Consider the following 24,755-nt stretch of genomic DNA (forward strand, 5'->3'; position numbering starts at 1 on the left):
CGAAAGAGGTGCCGTGTCCGTCCCTAGGAACAGTCCCCCGGCACACAATCTTGAAACCGGAAGTGGGAAGGGTTTGGGCTTTTGAAATAGAGGACCCCGTTGCCTGAAGAAAGGATGTGATTGGGGGAGTTGGGAATGTCAGTTTTCTAGAAGGCTGAAGGAGTGTGGATTATCTGGGGGTAAAGGGCATGCGGGGATAATCTGGGGTATGTAAGAAGAGAAGCCAATAGTGGAAGAAGGATAATAGGGATGGTGGGCTGGGTGGGTGTATATAAGGAAGGGAGTCCGCCTGCGGATCTGGGAGGGGGCTTTGAATGGTTTGGGCTGGGGCGGGGAGCCATTTTCAGCCCATTCCCTTCTGGGGTGGGGGATTGGAACATGCCAGCTGTGGGCGGGGCAAGAAGTGTAAATTTCACCTTTGTACAGTAGGCTGGTAGTTTGTGCACACACCTTTCTCCATTCGGGTAAGCAAGGGGGATTACTGGAGGAGGGAGGGGAATAATCCGGCCATGCAAAAAGGCTCCAGGAGGGTACGATGCCAGTGGGGGCGGCGGCTGGTGAGCATCCTGGGGGCCAGAGGCTTCCCACTCCTCATTTAGGGGTAAGGTTTAGCACCCTGGAGAGATCCGGCGTGTGTGTGCTTGCGGCAAATTTTCCTTGGTGAGGCTTCATCCCCAGCTACAAAAGAGAGGGGGGCGTGTCAGAAATGGTATTTTGTGTTAGTGGGACTGGCTTCCAGTTTATTGTCGCTGGGCCCCTCCTAACATTTTCCTCCTCAAATTAATTGCGGATCAGGGAATTGATAGAGCAACTGATGTTTTTAGGTGGGCCTCAAAGGCTTTTATTTTTATTTTTTCTCTGTAGCTTTCAGCGGCTCATGTAAATTAAACTACAGAGATGACATTCTAAATTGCTGATAGCATGCTGAGCTGTCTGACTGGAGTTGGTTTTTGCTTATTTTTTTGCTTATATGAAGTATGCTTGTATTTAATGTTTTTTAAATATCATTTGGATTTGCTGTTTTTGTTATTGTACACTGATTTGTGACTAATGTTTCGTTAAAAAGCAGATAGGGTTTGTGTGGCCAAATGGGGATTTGAACCCTGGTCTCCAAGGGCCAGCCATCTAACCACTACTCTACCCTGACTTCCAGAGCCAAACTGACTGTTTTCTAGAGTTAGCTGAGTGTCCCCTCCCCTATTTGATTAGAAGGAAATCTATTTATAATTTTAAAACACATTTTATAAGCTGGGGAAAAACATTGCACCCCTGAACATATTGGTCCTTGGTGTGAAATATTTTTGCACTAGAAACTAGTAAACCAAACATCCTGGTAATTTTTTAAAATTAATTTTTCTTCCTAGGGTGAGTTAATCATGCTACAATAATCCCCCAATACAATATTATCTTCTTTGAGCCTATCGAACAGGATGGGTATGTTTAAATAAAGAAGATGACATTTACCTTTGTATTAGAGCAAAGTTCTTTTATGCCACTTTTGCTGTATAACTAGCCTGCTATTTCCTTTTAAGAACATAAGAGAAGCCTGCTGGATCATTCAATGGCTCATCTAGTCCAGCAGCCTGTTTTCACAGTGTCCAATCAGATGTCTGTTGAAAGCCTGCAAGCTGGACATAAGCCCAATAGCACTCTGCCCACTTGTGATTCCCAGCAATTGATATTCAGAGGCATGACACCTCTGATAGTGGAGGTAGAATATAGCCATTGTGACTAGTGGCCATTGATAGCCTTGCCCTCCATGAACATGTGTAATCCTCTTTTAAAGCCATCCAGGTTGGTGGCTGTCACTGCCTCCTGTGGGAGTGGGTTCTACAGTTTAACTATGTGCTGTGTGAAGAAGTACTTTCTTTTATCTATCTATCCTGAATCTTCCAACATTCAGATTTATTGGATGCCCATGAGTTCTAGTGTTATGAAAGCGGGAGAAAAATGTTTTACTGTGCACTTTCTCCATTCCGTGAATAATATATCTTATATCATGACTTATATCATTTCACCTCTTGTTTGCCTTTCTCTAAACTAAAAAGTCCCAAATGCTGCAATCTTTCTTTAGGGGGTGGAGTCAATCCATCCTCTTGATCATTGCTGTTGTCCTTTTCTGAACCTTCTCCAGCTCTACAATATCCTTGGTGACCAGAACTGCATACAATATTCCAAATGCAGCTGCACCGTCAATTTGTATAGCATCGTTATGGTATTGGCAGTTTAAATAACACACACCACATGTAAGTTTCTTGTCTCTTTCAGGTGGTCTGTAATGCACAAAATTTGAAATGGCTTCAAGGGGAGCAATTGAGACCAGTAAGTTGAAACAGAACTTGGAAGAGCAACTGGATAGACTAATGCAGCAATTGCAAGATCTGGAGGAATGTAGGTAATAAATTCCATCCTGAAATTGACTGATCTGTCACAAAATCTTTGTGTTAACGCCATGTAGGGCAGGGCAGGCATCTTTTTCTCCATCCAGTCTTTAGCTGTTTGTAGATGGATGGGATGATGTCATTGGAGGCTGGCCTATCAGGGCTAATGGGGCACAGTCCCACTAATGTCAGCCTGCTCTTAGTCAGACCCTACCTTGACTTCTTACATAGTACTAGTCCGGGGGGTGGGTGGCGGGATTGCCTGCCAGCTTCCTCCTTTATAATCTCAGTACTGCCATTGTAGAACTTAGGACGGAGGAGAATGTGGACAAAGCTAGAATTAGTTCACTTTGGTTCCACCTACTGTTAGGCTCCCTGCCTTCTGGCCTTCCAGTACCAATGGGCACCAGACACTACTGGGTGATGTATGCGCTCATTTGGATTTTGTCCTTTTTAAACATCCTTTAAGGATCTTCCAAGGGCAGTGCTTCATGTGACATGCCAGTATGTTGTGTTGCTGTTGTTAAGAATGTAAGAAGAGCCCTGCTGGATCAGACCAAAGACTTTTCTAGTCCAGTATCCTGTTTCCCTTGGTGTCCAATCTGATGCCTTTTGGGAAGCCCACAAGCAGGACACGAGGACATTAGCTGTCTCCTGTTACTCTTCCGTGGCAAATGATACTCAGATACGTACTGCTGCTGAACCTAGAGGTAACGTAGCTCAGTACTGCCTACACCGACTAGGAGCAGCTCCACACTGTTTCAGGGTGGCATAGTGAAATACTGGCATCATTAATTTTGTGAGATGGGGAAAACAGCCCACTATTAACAAGCGGGATGGCTGTTGGAATATAATAGATTGACTAATGGTCTGACTCGGTACAAGGCACCTTCCTATGTTCCTATGTAGAGCCCTACTGTGGTTAACTTGTTGGCTGAGTCGCAGTGCTTGCTCTTATTCAGAGATGATCTAGATGCAGATGAGTATGAAGAGACCAAGAAAGAAACCCTTGAGCAGCTGAGTGAGTTCAATGATTCCCTGAAGAAGATCATGTCTGGAAACATGACATTGGTAGACGAACTTAGTGGGATGCAATTGGTGAGTGTTTGGAGGGGACTTTTTTTTTTTTTTTGACGTAGTGTGTCTAAAACACTGCATTATGACATTGAATCCATCACTCAAAAGGAGAGCATCTGCTTTGACTGCAGAAGGTCCCAGGTTCAATCCCCGGCATATCCAGCTAGGGTTGGAAGAGACCCCTGCCTGAAACCCTTTGGAGCCACTGCCAGTCAGTTTAGGCAATGCTGAGCTATACTGAGTGGTCTGACAGCTTAAGTGGTCTGACTGCTTAAGGCAGCTTCCTATTTCTTAAGCGAAAGGACGTAGCTCAATGGTAGAGCATCTGCCTTGCACCTAGAATGCCCCAGGTTAAATCTGATCATCTTTAGATGGGCCGAGGAATGCCTCCTCTCTAAAACTCCGGTGGGACATTGCCAGTCACAATGCTGAACTAGATGGACCAATGGTATAATGCAGCTTCCTATACAGGTAACTCGCATCTTTCGCGAGGGTTTTAGCTTGTAATCTTCCTCTTCCAGGCTATACAAGCGGCCATCAGCCAGGCTTTTAAAACCCCAGAAGTCATCAGGATGTTTGCCAAAAAGCAGCCAGGGCAGCTGCGGACAAGATTGGCAGAGGTAAAGATGTTTTATCACCTTTTTAAAAAGTGTACATACGTAAAGTATGTTTAGAATCATTAGTTCATTTCATTCATAAACCACTTCCTGTGAGGCATCCCAATGTGATCTACATATTTTTTTAAACTTGTAAATCTTAGACAATGTTTTATACTGATTTTCAAAGATGAGAAGCTGGGAGTGTTAACAGCATTGTCTAGTCCTGGGCTGGGCAGGCTAAATTATGAAAACTAATTTTGGGGGGGATTATTGGTTGTTCCTGTTTTTATTATTTTGTGCTTTTGTGTTGTGCTTTTATCTTGTGAGCCGCTCTGAGACCTGCAGGTATAGGGCAGTCGGTAATCAAATGTTAATGATAATGATAATGAGAAGAAGAAGATGATGATTTAGTCAGGCTGTAGAAGCTTTGATTTAATTGGGAGCTTTGCCCCATGCGGTGCCTGTGAACTGGTTCACACAATCACATGGAAATGTGTGATGGGAGAACTCTGCCCAAGGAGGGATGGGGAACCTGTAACCTGGACAGGTTGTTGCTGGACTACAACTCCCATCATCGCTGACTGTGAGCTATGCCAAATGGGGCTGATGGTGGGAGACGGCATTCGATCTTTTCTGCGACTGACACTTAGCAAATGCCACAAATTTCTTTCTCATGGTACACAAATAATGGGTGTTAATTCCTAAGGGCTGTGTAAATCTTCATACATCAAATGCATAATTAGTGTCATCCACCCCCACTTCCCGGTTTTCTTTTCCCCTTTATAGATGGACAGAGATCTGATTGTTGGAAAGTTGGGACGCGATGTCTATACTCAGCAAAAAGTGGAAATTCTCACCGCTCTCAGGAAGCTTGGGGAGAAGGTACTAAATTTGCTTGGCATGTCCCTCATGGGGCTATAAATGGAATTGCGTGGATTACACACGTTGTGTAGTACTAGTCTTATACCCTGCTGCAGAATCAGGATCCCTTAGAAACTGCACAGAATATTACACAATTGGATTTTTTTCACTATGCCTCAACACTATTTAAGGCTTTGTCTGGAGTCTTGAAGCTATGAAAGCTTGTTTGGAAATGTTTTCTTGTATTGATTATGCCACTTTCATTTTAAATGTTTAAATCAGTGATGGCCAAACTTGGCCCTCCAGCTGTTTTGGGACTACAATTCCCATCATCCCTGACCACTGGCCCTGTTAGCTAGGGATGATGGGTATTGTGCTTTTGTGTTTGTGCTTTTGGCCCCCAAAACAGCTGGAGGGCCAAGTTTGGCCATCACTGGTTTAAGTTATATTAAAAGTTTCATGGCTGACTCATCCTTATTTCTTTCATTCTTTCTGTTTACAGCTGACTCCTGATGATGAGACTTTTCTTTCAACAAATGCAGGAGCTGCTCTCAGCCAGTTTGTGAGAGTTTCCAGTGATCTTGGTAAGTTAAAAAAAAATAAAAATCCCCATGCCTCTTTCCTTGATTGTGTGTGTCAAACTTCTCACAATCGGGAGAAAAGAAATGGTGTCTCATCATCCTTAGTTCATGACTACAGCTCATCTGCTTCCTCTTCATTAACAGGCATGGAGGTTGGATTCACTGCCATATAGCATGAACATGAGTGTAACTTAAATAGCATTTTTTCCAATCCAATGACAGACTGGTTTGACTTTATTCCAAATGATGCTTACCAGTCCCAGTCAAAACACACAACTTGATCCTGTAGATCAGCCTGGCAAAATCAGTCAATGAAAATAAGTAGTCCACATACCGTATTGGCCCAAATATAAACTGCACTTTCCCCCCAAATTCTGACCGTGGAAAGTTAAAAGTGCGGCTTAAATTTGCGACCTTACAAAAATTGGCTTTTACGATATCGCTGCTGAAACAGACATATGGTAAAACGGAACAAAAAAAATGTTTTCTTGCAGATTTGCGAGCTTGAGACTGTTGTGCAATTAATTCTAATGTAATACATCGCTTTCCCTGTATTTCACAGTGCAGTATTGATTTTTTAATTTGCATCTACAGTGCTACGAACAGGTGTTAAACCAACTTGTGGGTTCTCTCTAGTACCCGTAGGATTTTCTTCTACATTTGACATTTACGGTTGTGAGTGCCTGTGGAATTTTAAGGGAGTGACTTATATTCGGGTATTGTCTTTTTTTCTTTCCCCCCCTTAAATTTTAAAGGTGTGGCTTATATTCGGGTGCGGCTTATATTCGGGCCAATATGGTAAATAGTTGCCTATTATCTTACCAGCGTATGACTTACTGGCAGTGTTGTACCGATAATTGCTTGGGAATTCTAAGAAACTCCCAAATGTGCAGTTTAGTGCAGTTTTGAGATCCATGGTTAAAATCAGTGGTTTTGAGATCAGTGGTTAACATCAGTGCAATCTGTCATTTAAATCAATGCAGTTCAGTCCACCATCGTTTCTTTTTGTTTTTATTTTTGTTAGTCTATTACATGTATAACAAACTCACAGAGTATTCTAAGAATTCAACAAGGGAGGGGAACAATTGAGCATGGTCAGGTTTAAGATAAGGAGATAAAAGATATAAAAGGAAAATATTAAAAGAAACTTGTATAAGAGAAGCAATATAGTAGTATTGTATTCCAAGTTAAGAAAGACTTAATGGTTCAAAAACTCATATAATTGTAAATGCATAACGTTCTATTCACATATTAAAATATAAATAAATCTTACTATCAAATACCTCTTGTGAGATTAGTATGGCTATATAAATTTATACTTGCAATTGTTAATCAATAATTATTTGTTGGAGGCTGGATGTTGCTGATGGAATAAAGACAGGATTTTAAAACAGTCCCTCTTTTTCATTAACTGCAGGATCAGGCGATAAAGTCTTCGCGCTGGCAAGTTTTGAGGTAGAGAAATCAAAGCAGTGAAAGCAGGCTGCGTTCAGCTGCAATGGATCTGGGGTTTTTGTTTTTTTACCATGTTGTATTTGTGTGTTTCTTACAAACTTTTTTGTAACGCTCTTTATCTTAACGGCAAGCTAACCTACAACGGAGACCGTTTTTGAAGTGCCCTTTTGCGAGCTGGGCTGCCTAAGTTCGGAGGCTAAAAACACTAAGTGGTACTTTTTAAAAACAAGGAAATGAAACCAACTAACTTAATTGCGTAACCTTTTGAATGTATGCATTGTGTATGTATTTTCCCCACTTTAAAATGTGCATTTCTCTAGTAAAATGTTTTTCTCTATTATTTTTGTTACATGTGATGGCAGAAAGCATCTCTCTTCAGCAGCTCTTGGTGCTTGATGGCTGTGTGAGTTCAGTTGTTTTGCTGGAATTGTGTGGTGTTTTTTTAAAGTGGGGTGGGGGAGAGAATGTAGCTCTAGTGTGGAATGCGACACAGTTTTGCTTGTCTCAAAACAAGCCGAGCGCCCTCCTGCCCTCCCGGTTTCTCTTGGGAGATGAATGGGCAGCATTGTGTCCTCCGTGTCTTGATTGGCAAACAATAGCAGCCCTGTTGGGAGCTTTCTGGGCCAATTTAACATTGTGGACCAGAATGACAGGGAACGCAGTCAATAAGCCCTGTTTCTGGCCTCCTGTGGTAGCCAGGCGTGTTATTGGCTACAATCTGCCATTCTTCCCTCATGTTTTGGGAGGCCGGCATGAAACTGCTTCCTTCCAAGTAGAAACAAATAGAGAGGAATCCTACTTTTTTTAGATGCTGCCTTTTCTGTTGCTGAATGAAGGTGACGCTTGCCATCTGTTGATCTTGTTAGCCCTGCAGGCTCCATCATCTTCCAGGCCTGACTTAAGATGCTGGTTGATTGTAACTTATCGGTTTGAGCTAAAAGTTCCCTCATCCCTTTGGGCTCCTTCTCAACAATTTTCACTTAGGTGTATGGGAAATTGCCTTTTTCCAAGCCTATCAAGCTCAGTGTTGTTTACACTGACCAGCAGCTGTGCACCAGGATTTCAGAGGGGTCATTCCCAGCCCAACTTGAAGATGCTGGCAATTAAACCTGTGCTCTTAGGTGCTTCACTATTGAGTGACAGACTTTTCGTTCCTCTCCCACTCTTTCCTATGTGTATATCTGCCCTGCCCATTTTATCCTTGCAACAATGACCCCGTGAGGTAGGTCAGGCTCAGAAACAGTAATTAGCTAGTCTGAGTAGGGTCTTGAATCTGGGTCTCCTTAGCCCTAGACAGAAACGCCACACTAGGTTTCTCACTGGATGGTGGGTAATTTGCCAAGTTGGTGTTTGTGAAGGGCATCAACTTGCTAGGCACATATTTAAGGAGTTGAGACATCCCTGAAAACTCCATCGGAAGAGGGCTTGTTAGGACTAAACCCCATAATTTGGTTGCAATATTTGTAGCTTTTCCCTAAATAAATGCCTCTTGGCATGTACAGAGTGTCTTTAGTGATGCTTCTAACCAAGTCTTACTCAAATTAGCAGACATGGCTAAATTGTTAATTTTAATGGGTCTACTCAGAGTAGGACTTGGTTGGCTACAACTTAGTAACTATCCAACTGGGTTTGTTTTTTGTTTTTTTGCGGGGGTGGGAGAGTGGTGTTGGAGAGCATATCTTTCTGCCCTGCCATCTCCTCTATACAGTGGTACCTCGGGTTAAGTACTTAATTCGTTCCGGAGGTCCGTTCTTAACCTGAACTGTTCTTAACCTGAAGCACCACTTTAGCTAATGGGGCCTCCTGCTGCCGCCGTGCCGCCGGAGCACAATTTCTGTTCTCATCCTGAAGCAAAGTTCTTAACCTGAAGCACTATTTCTGGGTTAACGGAGTCTGTAACCTGAAGCATATGTAACCTGAAGTGTATGTAACCCGAGGTACCACTGTACTTGTTTTTCACTTTTTTGCAGTTTGAAGCCATCTACATTCTTTCTCTGTCATTTTCCCCTTCATTTTTGACCTTAGTTTGTTGCAGGACTCACCTATTCAGTCTTAACAGTTGAATTTACATACAGAATGCCCTTTTCCTAATCGCTACAGATCTTGTTCACTTAGAACCCCAGAAAGTGAGTGGATTTGAAAAACTGTTTTGATTTAATCCTGAATATGAAACTTCTTGTTTCTATCTCTTCTGCTTGTTATGGATCATATGTAAACTTGCCTGGGGCCTGATTTTAATTTCTTTTCAAAAGAAAGTACTGAATATCACCCCTGCCAATCAATTCTCTTACGCTTGCCACAGCTTCCAGATGAACTCATTGTATAGTAACTTGAGAAACTGCTGCTCTCTCCCTCTCCCCTCCCCAGTTTAAAAAAGGAAAAAGCACAATGCCTATATTCTATTTTCCTGGCTAGTAGGCATGCGTAGGTTGCCAAAAGGGTCTGGCTGTAGCATACTGCAATGCTGCCAAAACATGACTCTCCCTTATTCAGCAGTTTTGGGGAATGCAGGAACATGAGGCTGGGAGGAGCTGCTCGCTGGGTTATTAGTGAACAATGGCCACAGTAGATCAGCCATAAAACAGGCAACTACCTTCCATGTTTTATAGATCATGGCACTTTTCCAAATACTGTAGGATTATGAGTTCTGAAACTGGGCAAGTAGAAAATGTCCCTCTGTAGTCTCTCCCACCGCCCACAACAGTGCTTCTACAATACCAAGGCTGTTAAACCACCAGATTTAAGAGGTAAATCTTTTGCTGAACTCCACATTGCAGGAGCTAGTGGGATGTGTGTGTTTGAATGTCCCTCTTATACCTGTTCCCAATGCACACTCTTCCCTTTCTTTCTCTTTCAGCTGCAGAGGAATTGTATGTCAGAGAGAAGGCTAGGCTATAAACTCCCCACCTCCCACCCTAGGAAATGACTGTTTTCTGTATGCAGGGATTTGGGGTTGTGAAGTCAAACATCCAATTTCCACCTGTAGCCTAAAGTGGGTTCAGTCTAGAAAAAGCTTGAACTGCAATGAGCAAAATGAGGTTGTGAATCTCCCTGTAGGTTGGTGTTCCTCAATTTTGACTGTCCTCAACTCAAGACCATACTGTCCAAGCCTCCTCCAATGTTAGACACACAGAAGTTTGAGGTCAGGTTTACTTTTGGATCTGGGACTGAAAGCTCTAGTTCATTGGAGCTAGGGATGCCATATTTCAAAAAGTAAAAACCAGGACACTCCAAAATTGTTGACTTTTTTTTCAGGAAACCACTGAAATTGTTGAGCTTTTCTTTACAAAAACACCAAAAACCTCCATTATTTTTCAATTGACTTGCCTAACATCCAGGACAAAGCGCTGCCATTCGGAAATTCCCCCCAGATGTCAGTTCTGCCTTTGAAATCCCAGTAATGTCCTGGAAAATCCAGACGTATGGCAGCCTTAATTGAAGTTGTTGGAAAACTTCCTTTAGTCATAGATTTGACAGATAAAAAACAAGTTGTATATGAGGTTTTACAGTGGAGAACATGTTAGGATTCCCTTTTCACCCTGGCAGGGCTCTTTTGCCTTTAAAAGCTGCCCAGCAGGTAAGCAGTAAAGATACAATGGAATACAATGGAAAGCTCATTCAGCTTAATTTCTGCCTGTTATGTAGTCTGTTCAAGGAGCAAAAGCCCCATGGGAAACCAGCATACCTAGCATCCTGTTCCTAAGTGTGGTGGCTTATGTCCCACAGAAATATGGGAAAACCCTGGTTAGAGGAGAGAGCAGGTCTACCGGGAAGTGTGTGTGCGTTTGAGCTTTGTGACTCTGAAAACCTCTGTGCAGCATTTCCTAGAGTTAGGCTGCTTTTGACTGCCCTGTTTGTGGTCTTCACTGGCCTCTGTGGCTTGTGATTAGGCCTTGGCAGTTGGGAATAGCATCCTTTTAAATGTTTCTTCCCTTTTAAAACTGATGGCTAAATAACAGCTTGTGTGAAGTCACAGTGGTTACAGACCTTCTTTCCCTGAAATGCTGTAGCTGTCTCATTAGTGATGATTAGAGGGTTAGTTCCTTGCCTGCAGAAGGGAAGCTTTGCTGCTGTGCCATTGCAAATCCGTGCCTTGAGCCAAACCCAGCAGTCACACCGGCTTTAAACAGGCTTCTTCTTCTGATCTCTCCCTCACTCAGCTTAGAGATTTGCATTTACTTGTCTCTCTTTGCATATTGTTCATTTCACTTTAATAAACCATCACTGAGAAATGCATTTTATCTTTATTGTCAATTTTATATTCCCCCACCCATCTTCTTTTTAAGGGCACAACCAGTGCCTTAGAACAACAACTTTCCCCTTAAAATGCCAATGGTTTCAAATATGGCATTTAATTTGGAATACATTCTTTGAGAGGGTTGGATTTTCTTGTTAGGCATGAAATACTTGAGCTACTGTAGCTTGAAGTAATTATAAATAAAGCTCAAGGTGCCTTAGTGCTGCTGGCGTAAAATTGTAATCTCTTTTCAAAAACTTGCCTGCAAATTGGTAACTCTGAAAGTCCCTCTTCAGGTGTGGAAAGCAGAAGGAAAGTTACTTGGCGTATACATCTTTTCTAGTGAGCAACATTCTCCATAGCAGGGGTGCTTAGCCTTTTTGGCTCCACAGACCAAATCCTCATCAGGATTGGCCATGTTGAACAAATTTATCAGGTGGGTGGCCTTACCCACCTGTCAATCATCTGACAGCACAAGGACATCAGGTGCGAAGTGCTGCTAAAAATGATGCTGGCCCTCTTTGTTTTATACAGGACTTTTGATGGTTTGCATTGAAAGCCCTACTAAAATGAAGGGAAGGAAACTGTTCTAGCAGAGAATTATGATGCGTACCTCTTTCTGATTCAGGAAGGGGTTTGCATGGTATCCTGCCCCTGCTCATCAGCGGACAAGTGGGAGATTAAATTCTGATCTGTTCCCTAATGGGAACAGGTACACAGCCAATGCAGGATTTAACTCTGTCCTGCCTGCAGTCACATGATGATGTTGCGAGAGACATCAGCTGATGAGCTAGAAGGCATGGTTTGAGGGAAATGGATGCATAGGCTTACTTGAACCCCCTGGCAGGCGAAGATTGGCCCAAGGGTTCGCCACCTCTGCGCTGTAGCCTTGCTTTGCTTTCACAGTAGTCCTGTCAGGTAGGTCACTTGTCATTGATTTTCTGCACTCAATGCTCTTTTTCTAAGTTAAGCAACATTATGAAATACGAAATACTCTTTTTGCCTCTTAATCTCTTCTCTTCTGTAGTAGGAACAAAATTTCCCAACTGCATGAATACTTCATTAAAAATAAAAACAATAGCTCATAATATGGGTAGTCCTCATAAAAGGAATGGTCATTTTGGAGTTCAAAATTGCAGGATGTAGTTTATTATATTGATTGCCAATAAAATTGTTTCTGGCAAAAAGTTAGAATGGGCGCTCTCCTAAGGGTGTGAAAAATCCTAGCAATGATGCCATGGCAAAGATTTCAATTTGACCAGGAGCACCATCTTAACATCAGAACTAATCTACCCCTGTGGTCATATGGAAAGTCTTGGTGTGTGGTGGCAGCTGGATTATGAAAGAATCCTAAATGAATTTCAAAGCAGATTATCATGAATGGCTAACAGCAAGAGATTGAAGCAGAGCGTCTTTGTCCAGAGTTAAGGCTGGCTGTGCAAAGCAGCAAATGGAGGAGCTAGGGCTTATGATACCTGATTTTCAGCTACGCCTAGGAAAAAAGATGCATAAAGCAAAGGGAACTGGAGGTGTCATGCAAAGCTCCAAACTATCAGCAGGAAACTATGGAAATGTATAACACCATTTAATGCCTTTAAAAAGTGGGGTTTTTTGGGGGGGGGTCTTATCCTAAAGGGTCTTGCATTGTATATAATAAAACACACACACCAGTCACCCATAGTATGTCATTTACAAATAAAAGTCATTAAGCTTCCTAATATAATTTGAGTTATGGGTTAAGATTAAATTATCACTTTTAAAAGATGTATATGGGAAAGCAAGCAGGTTTGAGAACTGTGTACGGCAGCCATTTAAACAAAGAAGATGTCACTTGCCGTTCCTTCTGTACATCTCTAGGGGATCAGACCATATCAGAACTGGGTCAGGAGCAACAGCAGCTTGCAAATAGCTTCTTGTCCTGTGCTCAATCTCCCCCATCCCCTGCCTTTCCTGCTGAAATGCTTTCCCATTTGATTAAACCTTAATGTACCTGCATTTTTTCTAACTATCCATCACCTTATCCTCTCCTAAACTTCTGGCCCCTGGAACAAGGCAATGCAAGTTCTGCAGCAAAGATAATGTTTGCTTGAGTTGCCCCTCCCAATCACCTATCAACTGCAAGTCCCTGCTTTGCATTAACTGGGTACCACCAGACTTTGCAGAAAAGCAATCAATAAATAGTAAATAAAATATTTCATGGCGGTTTGGGCACATATATAATAGTGGTCCTCAAGTATACTGAGGTGGAACTTCCCCCCCCCCTCTTGCTGCAGAGGGAAGAACTAGAAATTGCAGGGAAGTAGATTTTGTCCTGTCCTAAAGCAAGGGTGGGGAATCTGTGGCCCTCCAGCTTTAGTTGGATTTACAGCTCCCATCATCCCTGACCATCAGCCATACTGGCTGGGACTGATGGGAGTTAGCATCCAATAACATCTGAGGGCCACAGATTATCCCCACCCCTGCCCTGAGACGTTTATACAATCAAGCAGCCAAATGAGGACAAAGCAGAACATATGGTGTGTTTTTAAAATTGCATTAAGCCTGTAATTCCTTCAAAAGCCATCTCGGTCAGATACAAAGGGTAAACAGATGCCTTAATTGCAGGTCTCCCACCTCACATGAGGATAGAATGTCTTTGGATATTTCTCTGCGCTTCACACACCATGCTAATTAATGTAACTCTAACGGAAGGATCCCAGAGTGATGTTTCCGTCTCCCCCCCCCCCCCCGCTTCAGCCTGAGCTGACGCACTCAGTTTTTCTTAAATAATTAATCATCATTACTGCCTGCTGCTTGCTGGGTACGTGTTAGTGATCATCTCAGATCCCAGCATATTTACACCCTCCCAGTTCCTGTCTGCAGCTTGCTTTTGCTCTTTTCACAGGCTTTCATGTTAAGGTCTTCATTAACTGACAGGTTGTAGATTTCTGTGCCATCGTGCTTTGATGTCCTTTAAGTACTGAAGCACAGATTGGAAAGCACAGGCCTGTTTGTTGCTGTACCTTATTGGATAGAAATACAATATGAGGAGAAGTAAAGGAAACAGTAACAACACCTGGGCAGCCAGATCCTCTGGGGTTGGCCTTGCATAAAGAATCTGGAGGAGAAGGATTTTCTACTGTCCAGCTAGGTAACCACTGCCCCACTACTGATATTCTTTAAGCGAGAAATCCAGTTCCTAGCTCCTCTCATTATACAGCTATGACCTACTTGTTGATTTCCTCTCTGTGACCTCAAAGTGTGGAACTCTTCTCCAATAATAAAATAATTAATAATAATTTACCACTCTGGGCGGCTTCCAACAAAATATTAAAATACAGAAATCCATCAAACATTAAAAGCTTCCCTAAACAGGGCTGCCATCAGATGTCTTCTGAAAGTCTGGTAGTTGTTGTTCTCTTTGACATCTGGTGGGAAGGCGTTCCACAGGGCAGGTGCCACTACCAAGAAGGCCCTCTGCCTGGTTCCCTGTAACTTGGCTTCTCAGTGAGAGAACCGCCAGAAGGCCCTCGGTGCTGGACCTCAGTGTCCGGGTAGAATGATGCAACAGCCGCCTCATACAGAGTCAGTACTGTCAACACTGACTGGCAGTGGCTCTCCAGGATTTCAGAATGGGAATATTTTCCATCCCTAGCCAAAGCTGCAGGGATTAAAGCTGCATGCTGAGCATATGCTCCAGCGCTGAGCTGCAGCCCCCTGCACTTGAGGCAGATGTGCACTATAGCCCAAAATATCTGGAGGGCACCAGAATAAAACATAAAAGGAGCCTTGCTGCTGCATCAGGCCAGTGGCCCTTGCCCAGCCAGTCCAACATCCTGTTCTCACTGTAGCGAACCAGGTGCCTGCCAGAAGGCGATGAACAGGACCAAAGCACAACAGCACTCCATTCAGTGCTTTACTGCTCCCGTTCCCACCCCGAGACGTTCTAAGCCCCGCCTCCCGACGACGACCCCGCCCCAGGCTACTTTCACGCCTCCTTCTCCTTGTAGCTCCTCCCTTCCCCGACCCCCTTCCCCTTCGGCCACGCCCCGTCCACCGGGCCACGCCCCTCCCCGAAACAATAGCCGCCTTCTCCTTCCCCAGCCGCAAGCTCCGCGTTGGCCACGCCCCCTTTTACCTCAGGTTGCCGTTGGAGGCGGCTGCCTGAGGCGACGCGGCTTGCCGCCTCTCAGCGGCCTCGGGCGCTGGGACGCGGCAAGCAGCGGCGACGGCGGCGGCGGGTCCCTCCCACCCGGAGTCGCCCAGGCGCCTCCTCCGCTCCCTCCCTCGGTCGCCGCCGCTGTGAGTCACGACGACGGAGGGAGGAGGAGGAGGAAGAAGAAGAGCAGAAGCAGCGGCGGCCGCTTATACACACACACACCGTTCGGCGCTTCTCTCCCCTCAGGCGCAGAAGGAGGCTCAGTCGCTCCAAGTGCTGAGAGGACGAGGGCACGATCCTGCCTCTGCTTCCCTCCTTGTCTACGCGGGAGGGCCACTCGAGGGCTCCTCCCAGTAACAACAACAACATCATTATTATTACTAGTGCGGCTAATAACTGCCGCCGCCGCCACTTCAGGTAAGCGCTTTACGCCTCGCCTGGCAACAAAAGGCGCCGCGCGGTGAGTAGGCGACTGCTTGCTTGCTTGCTTGCTTGCTTTTTCTCTCTCTCTCCCCCTCAGTCCGCTTGGCTGCTCGCGCACGCGCGCTCGTCCGTCAGCCTGTTTGCGCGCGCCTGGTTGCTCGTTCGAATGTCCGTCCAGCCGGCCGTTGCTCGCGCGCCCGCGCCTCTCCCCCCGACTCTCGTAAACGTCACTCCCCTTCAGCGTTCCATCTCCCCCCCTCCCCCACTGCTTGCTCGCGCGCCCTCCGCCTCATCTCTCCCTCCCACCCACCCCCATTTACCCAACCATCCTCCCCCCCCCCAAAAAAAACCCCTCATTTCCTCTAAGCAGCACCACCCACCGTCATGGAGTCACTCTTGCTCGCTTGCTCTCTCTTCCCTCACATATATACATACACACAGCGCTAGAAGCATCGCTAAGTACTTTTAAAAGGTGGGGTTCACACAGGCCCGTGAAACGAAATAATCGTCTGGTAATTTGTGTGCAACGTATAAATTTAGGGGTTAGTTTCAGAGGCGGTGGGATCCTGCTTCTGGGCATCTGGTTGACTGTTGCGTGGACAGGATGCTGAGCTAGGTGGGTCTGATCCAGCAGCAAGCTCTTCTCAGGTCAGATCCATGGTATACATTGAGAGCATATTCAGCACACACTTCCTCCATAGAATCCTATTAACTGTGGTTTCTGCCCCTCAGATACCTTTTTCAACATCCATAACAAACTGCACTTCCCAGGATTTGGGGGTGGGAGAGTACAGTAATATGCTTTAAATGTGCACTGAACATGCCTTAAATGTATACTGTGAATCTGCCCTTGAGGTTTTTCGGCTCTTGCTGCCAGGGCTTACTCTGAGCTCTGGAATGGTAAGGATGGATGGCTCAGCCTCTGTAAATCCATCCCATATCATATATTTTTTTTGTAGATTAAAACAAAACATGAAAAATTCACATTTAGATTGTATACATTCATCCCCTAAGAGACGTTTTTGCATGCTTTCATTTCCCCTAAGTATGCCTTTTCTGTGAAATGTACTTATGCCTTTTCTTAATAAAAAAGGTATAAACTGCATTGCCAAATTCATACACTGGCTGATCCACATACAGTATAACACTGGGACCAGCAAATTAGGTTGGTTGATTTCAAAATGTGGATCAATTTCTTTTCCATTCCTATAGGATGCCAGCAGGGTTTTAGGGGCTGCTCTACACATGCAAATTAAAACAAACCTTTTACAACAACGTGACTTTCACACATGAGTACATTCATCTCTAACACCACTTCTCCTTCCCATCTTCATCTACCTTTTTCATATACGTACTTATAAGTCCCTGCCACTAGTCAATGCCATCTATACCTAGTCCAGTGACCACAGATCAACACAGTGTTTGCCACAAATAGAAATCAATGAAGGATAACTGCGGCCTTGTCGTGAGTGAGCATTGAAGCGTGCTCAGCAACTTTGTAAGCAAAGAAAAATTTAAAATGTTAAGTATAATACTGGGGTGGAGGGGAAGGGGAAGTGATCTGGGAGTTTGGGCTCCCTGGGCCACCTGTTAACAATGACTCTGGTCAAAACAGAATGCACCAATCTTACACCTTCACAGCCTGCTTCTCTTCTCTTCCTAAATTGTGTTCTCCAAAATTTCTGAAGAGTAGGTTGCTGATAAACAAATGTTACCTGTTCTATCTTTAGGAGAAGTACTTCAGGTACATGTGCAAAGGAGAGGGTTCTTCTCTGTGGTAATTTAATGGTTTTATTTGACTTAGTGTTGTTGGTTTGTGTAGTAGTGTGTCAGTAACTTTTATGTTTCTTTGTGTACCATCCTAAAATCCATTTTTTGGGGTGAAGGACATTTTGTACATTTCAAAAATAAAATTAAGACAAAAGTAAGTGTTTCTTCACATAGCACATACTGTAGTTAAATTAAGGAATTAGCTTTGAAAGGGTGTAGTGATAACTACCAACTTGGACAGCTTTTAAAAGGGGATTAGACAAATTCATGGAGGATAAGGCCATCAGTGATTACTCCCTGTGATGACTATCTACCCTGGTATATAAGAGGCAGCATGCCTTGAAAAACCTGCTGCTGGGGAACATGAGCCAGAGAAAGCTATTGTTCTCATGTGCTGCTTGTGGGCTTCCCAGAAGCATCTGGTTGGCCACTGTAAAAACATAATGCTGGACTAGATGGGCCACTGGTCTCATCCAGCAGGGCTCTTCTTATGTTCTGATGCTAAAGGAAAGGGGCTTTTCTGTGGTGGCACCCCTTACTTTGAATGTCCTCCCTGAGGTGGTTCAGCTTGATAACAACACTGCAGTCTTTTCAGTGGCAGGTCAATAAACTCTTTTATTTGCTGAAGCAGTTTTCAATGGTTATATCTGCTTTATAGTTTTATAATTTGCTGCCTCTTAGTTTTATTACTGGATGTAGTTATATTTATATTGTATTATACTGACCTGGTTTGTGCTTAATGCTAAGGTGAACGGTAGTTTAGCCTTAGGTCGTGTGGCAGCGGCGGCAGCAGGACCTGGATAGGAGTGAAGCAGCCCCAGTTTTTGCTCAGTGTACCTGCACACTTGCTTTTTCATGTTTACCCATGGTTTGACTTGGCATTATGTGCAGATGGGGCAACTGGATTATTGTAAACCATCCTGGAATACATCAGGAGAAAGAGTGTTTTAGATGTTTTTTAAAATGAAATATTATTTTGGAGGGGGGTTGATGATGGTGAAATGGGTGTGTGTGGGAACCTTACTCAACTGGTTCAACCTGTTGTTTCCAATGAGCTCTGCCACTACTTACTCCAAATCAACTAGTTTAATTTTTTTTAAAAAGCTAAAGCAAAAAAGTAATAACCTTAATTCACCCACCCAAAAATCATTTGTTCAAAATCTTTTTATTTCCTTCTCTTTGGGTGTTTTCTTCTTGTATGCTTCCTGTAGGGATTTCTTCAGGACTGTCACACCTAATGTTTCCTCTCCATCTCCTAAACCTTTGTCTTACACACATGCAGAAAATCATCCCATGCTTTCCGAATCCTGTCCAATTTTTTGTGCTGCATTCTTTTAAGCATGCAGGGGGAGAAACCCAGCTGTAGTTCTCTCTTTATTCCCCTTCTTGCTCTTATAGCAGCATCATAAGCAGCTTCACCTAAAAGTCATTTGGAGGGATATGGCTGCCACATTTCTACTTGACTTTCTGTGGTCAGAGCTTTCAAGGAGCTGGTGGTTTGTAAACATTTTTTTTTTTTTTGCAAAACTGTCACATATTCGTTATAACTGGTAAACTAAGTGACCCCTGTTTAGAGCCAGAATAGCAGTATTTCCTAATCCCTTGCAGATTGCTCCAGTCCCACACCTGCTTGAACTTGCTGGCAGCACTGCTAGGCCCTTCTTCCTCCTCTTTTTTCATAAAGTTTTTTTATTTCATTTTGAAATGTATAAAAAAGAAAATAAAAAGAACTATAACCAAATACAGTGGTATCTTGGGTTACAGATGCTTCAGATTATAGACGCTTCAGGTTACAGACTCCGCTAACCCAGAAATAGTACCTCAGGTTAAGAACAGAAATCGTGCGGCGGCGGCGGCAGCGGGAGGCCCTTTTAACTAAAATGGTACCTCAGGTTAAGAACAGTTTCAGGTTAAGAACGAACCTCCAGAACAAATTAAGTTCTTAACCCGAGGTACCACTTTACTAGACACAGCAAACAGAAAAACAAGACAAATAACTATGTAAAATAAGTGTATTTGTGCATGGATTGAGTAACAATGTCCAATTCCAAAAGAGGCTAGGGTCAAAGAGTGTCCAGACCAATATGAAATTATTGTATATTTGTGCACCAGAATGAAATAAATGGTATCTTGGCTCATTGGAACCCCTGATTCTCACAACTAAACCCTATGGCACAAGCCACATGAGACCAGCTAAAGCCCAGGTCTCGCTAGTTTGAGGGTTCAAGTCTGGGCAAGGAAATAGATTGCATCCCAGTGGAAGAATCCTTTTGGGGAGGACCCACAGGTAGACTACCTGTTTTGGAAAGGTCTATGGTTCAGTCCCCTGCATCTCCAGTTAAAAGAATAAAATAGCTGGGAACATGAAATAAATTTCCATGCCTGAGACACTGCCCATTAGGCTAGGTGGACAGATAGAGGAATCTGCCTTAAATCAGGTCAGACTGTGTCTATCTGGCAGCCTCCTGCCACACCCATTTCTAGTCTTTCCTCCGGCAGTTGGCTCTAGACTACCAGTTGCCGCTTTGTATGTTGCATTTTCAGATGTACATTTAAAACAGGTGAAACACTTAAAGTGAGAACTTGGCAAAGAAGTTAACACCATTGCTTCACAGCCGGCTGTGAGAAGCAGCAGATATTTGCTGTATGTTCACTTTATGTTAAATCCAGACAGTCCTTTGCCTAATGTGCAAAGTTACCCACCCTTTCCTTTTCCTTTCTTTTTTTTTAACTTGTGAATGCTACTGTCTTGTGTTTAATGTTTCAGATGTCTAATATGAGGTCCTACTACTTCCCCTTTTGTACTGTCTGAAGCAGTTTTTAATTCAGAGATGGGGAGACTGTGGCTCTCCATATGTTATCGTCTCCGTTTCCCACCAGCCACAATTAGCAAGGCCAAAGGCCAGGGATGTTTTAATCCAACAACAGCTGCAGGCACACATATTATCCATACCTGCTTTAATTGCTGACCACACCTCTCTTCATATTGTCTACATCTTCTTTCAAGATTTCTCTCCCTGCCCCACTTCAGAACCATTTTGTTAGGTCTGAGATTGCACAACCCTATCTCTTAACTCGCTTTAGGATACATTCTCAATGTCACTTAAACTCAGTGCCCTTAAGCCTTCCTTTGTAATTTTAATCAATACTGTATTAGTTTAAAAAACGACGTAGGTGATCTATGAAAGCATATATATATATATATATATATATATATATATATGCGCGCTCCATTCTGGCTGGCTCCTCACATGCAAATGCCGTGCATGAGCAGGGGACAAATGTACAAAGCTACTCTCCTCCCATGTTGCTATGCCCATCACCCTCCAAAAGTTGGAAGTCTGAAGTGGGGGGTGTTCCCTGCCTCAAACCCTGGAGAGCCACAGCCGGTTAGCAAAACCTTCTGAGCTAGGTGGACCAATGGTGTGACTTGGCATAAGGCAGCAATGGGCACAGAGACGTGGTGTGGGAGCGGGGGAGGCTAGAGCTTAGCATGTTCAGCCTGCTCACATGTAGCATTTGCATGTGAGCAGCATGCCTGAATGGGGCTGAAGTCTATGGGCAAAGTAGGAGTTCTAATCCTAGTTAACTTGGGTATTGAACCAATAAGTTCTTCAAGGAGTGTTTTGCATATAATGTGAATATGCGAAGCCCCTTCTCATGCTGCCCCTGCCCTTGCTACATTCACAGTGGCATTTTCTGCACAAACGTACTTCATAAAAGTAAGCAAGAACTTGTATTTCTGTATCAATGATATTTCGCACCAGGATTATTTTTAAACATACCCTTTCATTAATGTCAAGAGCTGAGAGAAATATTGAATCTGTCTGCATACACAGGGTTGTATCCAACTAACTCCCACTCAGAGTAGACTTAACTTAATGAACCTAAATTAGCAACAATCATTAACTTAATAATAACTTAATCCTGAGTAGGATTGGCCCACACTGGATACAACCTAAACTGGATATACGCCTTTGGCGTTTCAGAATGTGTTTATGTTCTGAATTAGGTTATTGGACAGTGGTCTAAAACAAATGCACTGTGTATCATCTCTATTTTGGGTCTAGGATTAATCTATCTTTTGTCTGCTTTTTAAATACGAGAAGGTAAACTCAAGGGTGCTGCTTGAGAATTTCAACCTTAAAATAAGAATTGGAATGCATGAGCTAACGTGGTCTACTTGCACAATCAGAATTTGCCTGCAGTTTTGTGTGCATCAGGTATTATAGTACTATTTCTTTTTTCTGTAGTTTTTCTTCACTTTGTAAAAGGATGTTTCTTTCACTCAGGAACTTAAGTTTAACTAACATGCACGTTTATTAGATCATTTATTCTCAAATGGTTGGCTAATACTAAGCCATTCATTGCAGAGAACTTGTTTGCAATGCTGCCTGCATTTTGGGGCAAGGTAAAAAGAAGAGTACACACATGATTTGGGTTGGGAGAAGAGACTTCAGAATTTGGAACTGACAGGTGGAGCTGCAAGGCAAAAATGCAGTTTCTGGGTTTGAGAATTGTGGCTCAGGAGGCCTGGACATTAAAAGCCCACTGAGATGTGCATTGAGATTTCAGCTCCCTCAAGTTGTAGAATAACATGGATTTATAAACAGTTGTGCTGTTAGAAACATTGTACATGGTAGCTTGTGGCTGACATCCTTGTCCAGAACAGCATGATTGTTGCACTTTTAAGCATAACTGGTGCTGTCAACAATGGAAGACTTATAAGTGAGTTTATATAGAGAAGGCATTGTTCAGCAGAGTACAGTCTTAACTTGTCTTGTGCCATTAGCTGTAACATATGGTAGAGAGATCAACAGTTAAAACACAAACCTCTTTCATTTCATAGAGGACATTTTCCTTCAGTGCATAAGATGCTTAAACCATATTCTTTTTGTCAGTAAAATTCTTAAAGAGCAGCTAAAGTATAAAATTCTGGTTGAACACTGAAAAAGGTCCTGTCTTAATTGTATGCAATAAGTCTCCAGAAATCCTCAAACTATAATTACCAATGAACAATGAAGTTTTGGTAACTAAGCTGTTCATGTGGGTTAATCGTGGGGTACATTGTATAATCTCTGTTCAGTTAGTGTGCAAGATAAATGTTCTCTAGAACAGACACTTCTGAATAAGTCTAGTGTGATAAGTATTTAACATAATTAATGTTAATCCTGCATAATTCAAGTTTGTACAATGATTAATTGCAGGCTACTCCATAGAGCTTAGTAGTAACTCATATGACTCTTCAGCCTTATATCAATTTCACTTTCTCTTTTTGCAAAATACTAAGGCAGTAGATTAACACTGATCAAGTCTTTCTATTGGAAGATGTAAGAAGTATATATTTAATGTCCATGCTAACAAGTTATCTGTTACCTTTGGTATATTGGTTCTGCTTCATAGCATATTTATATATTTAACTTTGTCTAGAAAGGAAGGAAACTTCACCCTGCTAAGGACATTTCCTTCTTTGCTTTTTTCCTTTTAACTGTTAGTGTAATGACCTAGTGCCATAAAACTTAAACACAGACAACTGCAGGTGGGAAATATTTTGATATATTAGTCTGCAGTTTAAGGTGGAAACTTCTGAGTTTGTGGAGAGCAAAGGAGATTGAGGTGACATCGACTTCCTGACCACCCCTGAAACAACAATGTGTAGCTTGTGCTAATTAGTTTAATGACCCTCCAGTGTGAAATTAAAAGTGTCTTGTGCTTCCTGTTGATTCCTCCCCCCCCCCAATAGTATCACGATACTGCAGTCAGTGATTTTTGTGGGGTACAGAGTGGTTAGTTTGGAAGGCTACCAAGTACGTAAAACCTGGGTGCCTACAAAATAGAAATATATTTTCTACCTGTGGTCTGAACAAGAGTTTTAAGAAAGACAGAGGAATAAGTTGACAAACATTAAAATGATCAACTTATGTTAATAATTAGGAAAATACAAAATCGCTCACAAAAATGATCAGATGCACTGTTGCCGTGTTTTATTTATACCAAATGATAACCCGCCACAGGTTTTATGCCTTTCTTAGTAACCAGAAACACAATTTCAAGAGCTATCTACTGATTTATTTTTTTAGTGGCTTTGCACTGATTAATAATTTGCCATATGTTGTAAGCAACCAAAGCATTTCCCAGTTGTTTCATTTTCTTGCTGACAACACAGAAACTGTTGACATATTTGTGGCATATGTTTTCCAAGCTGTCATAATGAAATAGTGTTTCAGAAAACCTTTGACATGCCCAGAAATAATGATTAATGCATGAAATGTCATGTGAGACATGATGAAGATAAATAATTACAAATTAAGTGTTACATTAGAAAATGCTTTATTGCCTTTACCTATACAGTATTATAAACAAAATCAAAATGAGTTACACAACTTCGCTGGATGTTTATAACATAGGGCTGCCATATGTTTTATGCTCTTTCTTGACATTTTTGTAAAAAGAAGCTCAACAATGGGGTTTGTCTTAAAAAACTCAACAATTTTGGGGGTTTCCTTAAAAAAGCTCAAAAACATTTAGGGGGTCCTGGTTGTTACTTTTTGAAATATGGCAACCCAGTGCTTTAAGTACAAAAATTCACAAAATGTTTAGGGGTATTCGTACGCCCAGGAAAAAAGCACTATTAGGGTTAGGGTTATGACATGTCACAAAGCTTATAGTATGCCCTTTTTGAGTTCTGCTAAAATTTGCCTATTTATCTGTAAAGTATTATTGCACTCTGCTTCATATCCAAGGATCCAGCTCCTTTCATACATTACTCAAACTGCATAGAGAGACACAGATAAATGTGAGTAAGCTTATGGGCTAGTAAATGTTAGTTTTTGTTTATAAGACTTACTAAATAGCTCTATACATTTTTGAATATTTTTATTGATTCACTTTTTTAGTCTGACTCTCCCCATAGATTTACATTCCTTGGGGATGGATCAACACAAGCAAGCTTTTCAGCTCTAGTTTTTTGTATAACCAACACAATTTTGGGTTTATGAATCTTTAACATCAACCCTCCATGCTACATGGCAAGCTGCTTTTGAAAATGAAGTGGCGTTTAAAATAAAGGAACAGTTGACTATCCACAAAACTGATAACAGTTTCTTTTTTTTGTTTTTTGTTACCAATTATATAAAGCTTCTGGGGAGATTGCAGGTCTTCAAATAGCAGGCATAGCAATGTGTTAACTATAGAAAGATGGGCCTCATGGCTAAGGATAACTTGGTTTACAAA

The 24,755-nt window shown here is 42.6% G+C and overlaps 1 protein-coding gene and 1 long non-coding RNA gene across 4 annotated transcripts in view; one reads left to right on the forward strand and one right to left on the reverse strand.

Annotated features, from left to right (window-relative positions):
• Positions 1-20: 20 nt before the first annotated feature.
• LZIC (leucine zipper and CTNNBIP1 domain containing) overlaps positions 21-24,755 on the forward strand; it is a 30,092-nt gene continuing 5,357 nt past the window's right edge. The window contains exons 1-7 of one of the 3 annotated variants that reach the window (XM_081923892.1): positions 21-179; positions 2,269-2,395; positions 3,344-3,479; positions 3,980-4,078; positions 4,844-4,939; positions 5,421-5,502; positions 6,917-7,294. In XM_081923892.1, the coding sequence (XP_081780018.1) occupies positions 2,295-2,395; positions 3,344-3,479; positions 3,980-4,078; positions 4,844-4,939; positions 5,421-5,502; positions 6,917-6,975 (573 nt within the window). In that variant the 5' untranslated portion in view covers positions 21-179; positions 2,269-2,294 and the 3' untranslated portion in view covers positions 6,976-7,294. Of the gene's footprint in view, positions 180-2,268; positions 2,396-3,343; positions 3,480-3,979; positions 4,079-4,843; positions 4,940-5,420; positions 5,688-6,916; positions 7,295-24,755 lie in introns of those variants that run through there. The other 2 variants (XM_081923891.1, XM_081923890.1) reach the window with 2 other exon arrangements.
• Positions 7,400-24,755, reverse strand: part of LOC309377010 — a 182,052-nt gene continuing 164,696 nt past the window's right edge. Inside the window, exon 2 of the long non-coding RNA XR_014171362.1 lies at positions 7,400-8,711. This is a non-coding gene — a long non-coding RNA (uncharacterized lncRNA). The remainder of the gene's footprint in view (positions 8,712-24,755) is intronic.

This window comes from Podarcis melisellensis (assembly GCF_964234715.1).
Source record: "Podarcis melisellensis genome assembly, chromosome: 8".
In the NCBI taxonomy this organism is placed as follows: domain Eukaryota; kingdom Metazoa; phylum Chordata; class Lepidosauria; order Squamata; family Lacertidae; genus Podarcis; species Podarcis melisellensis.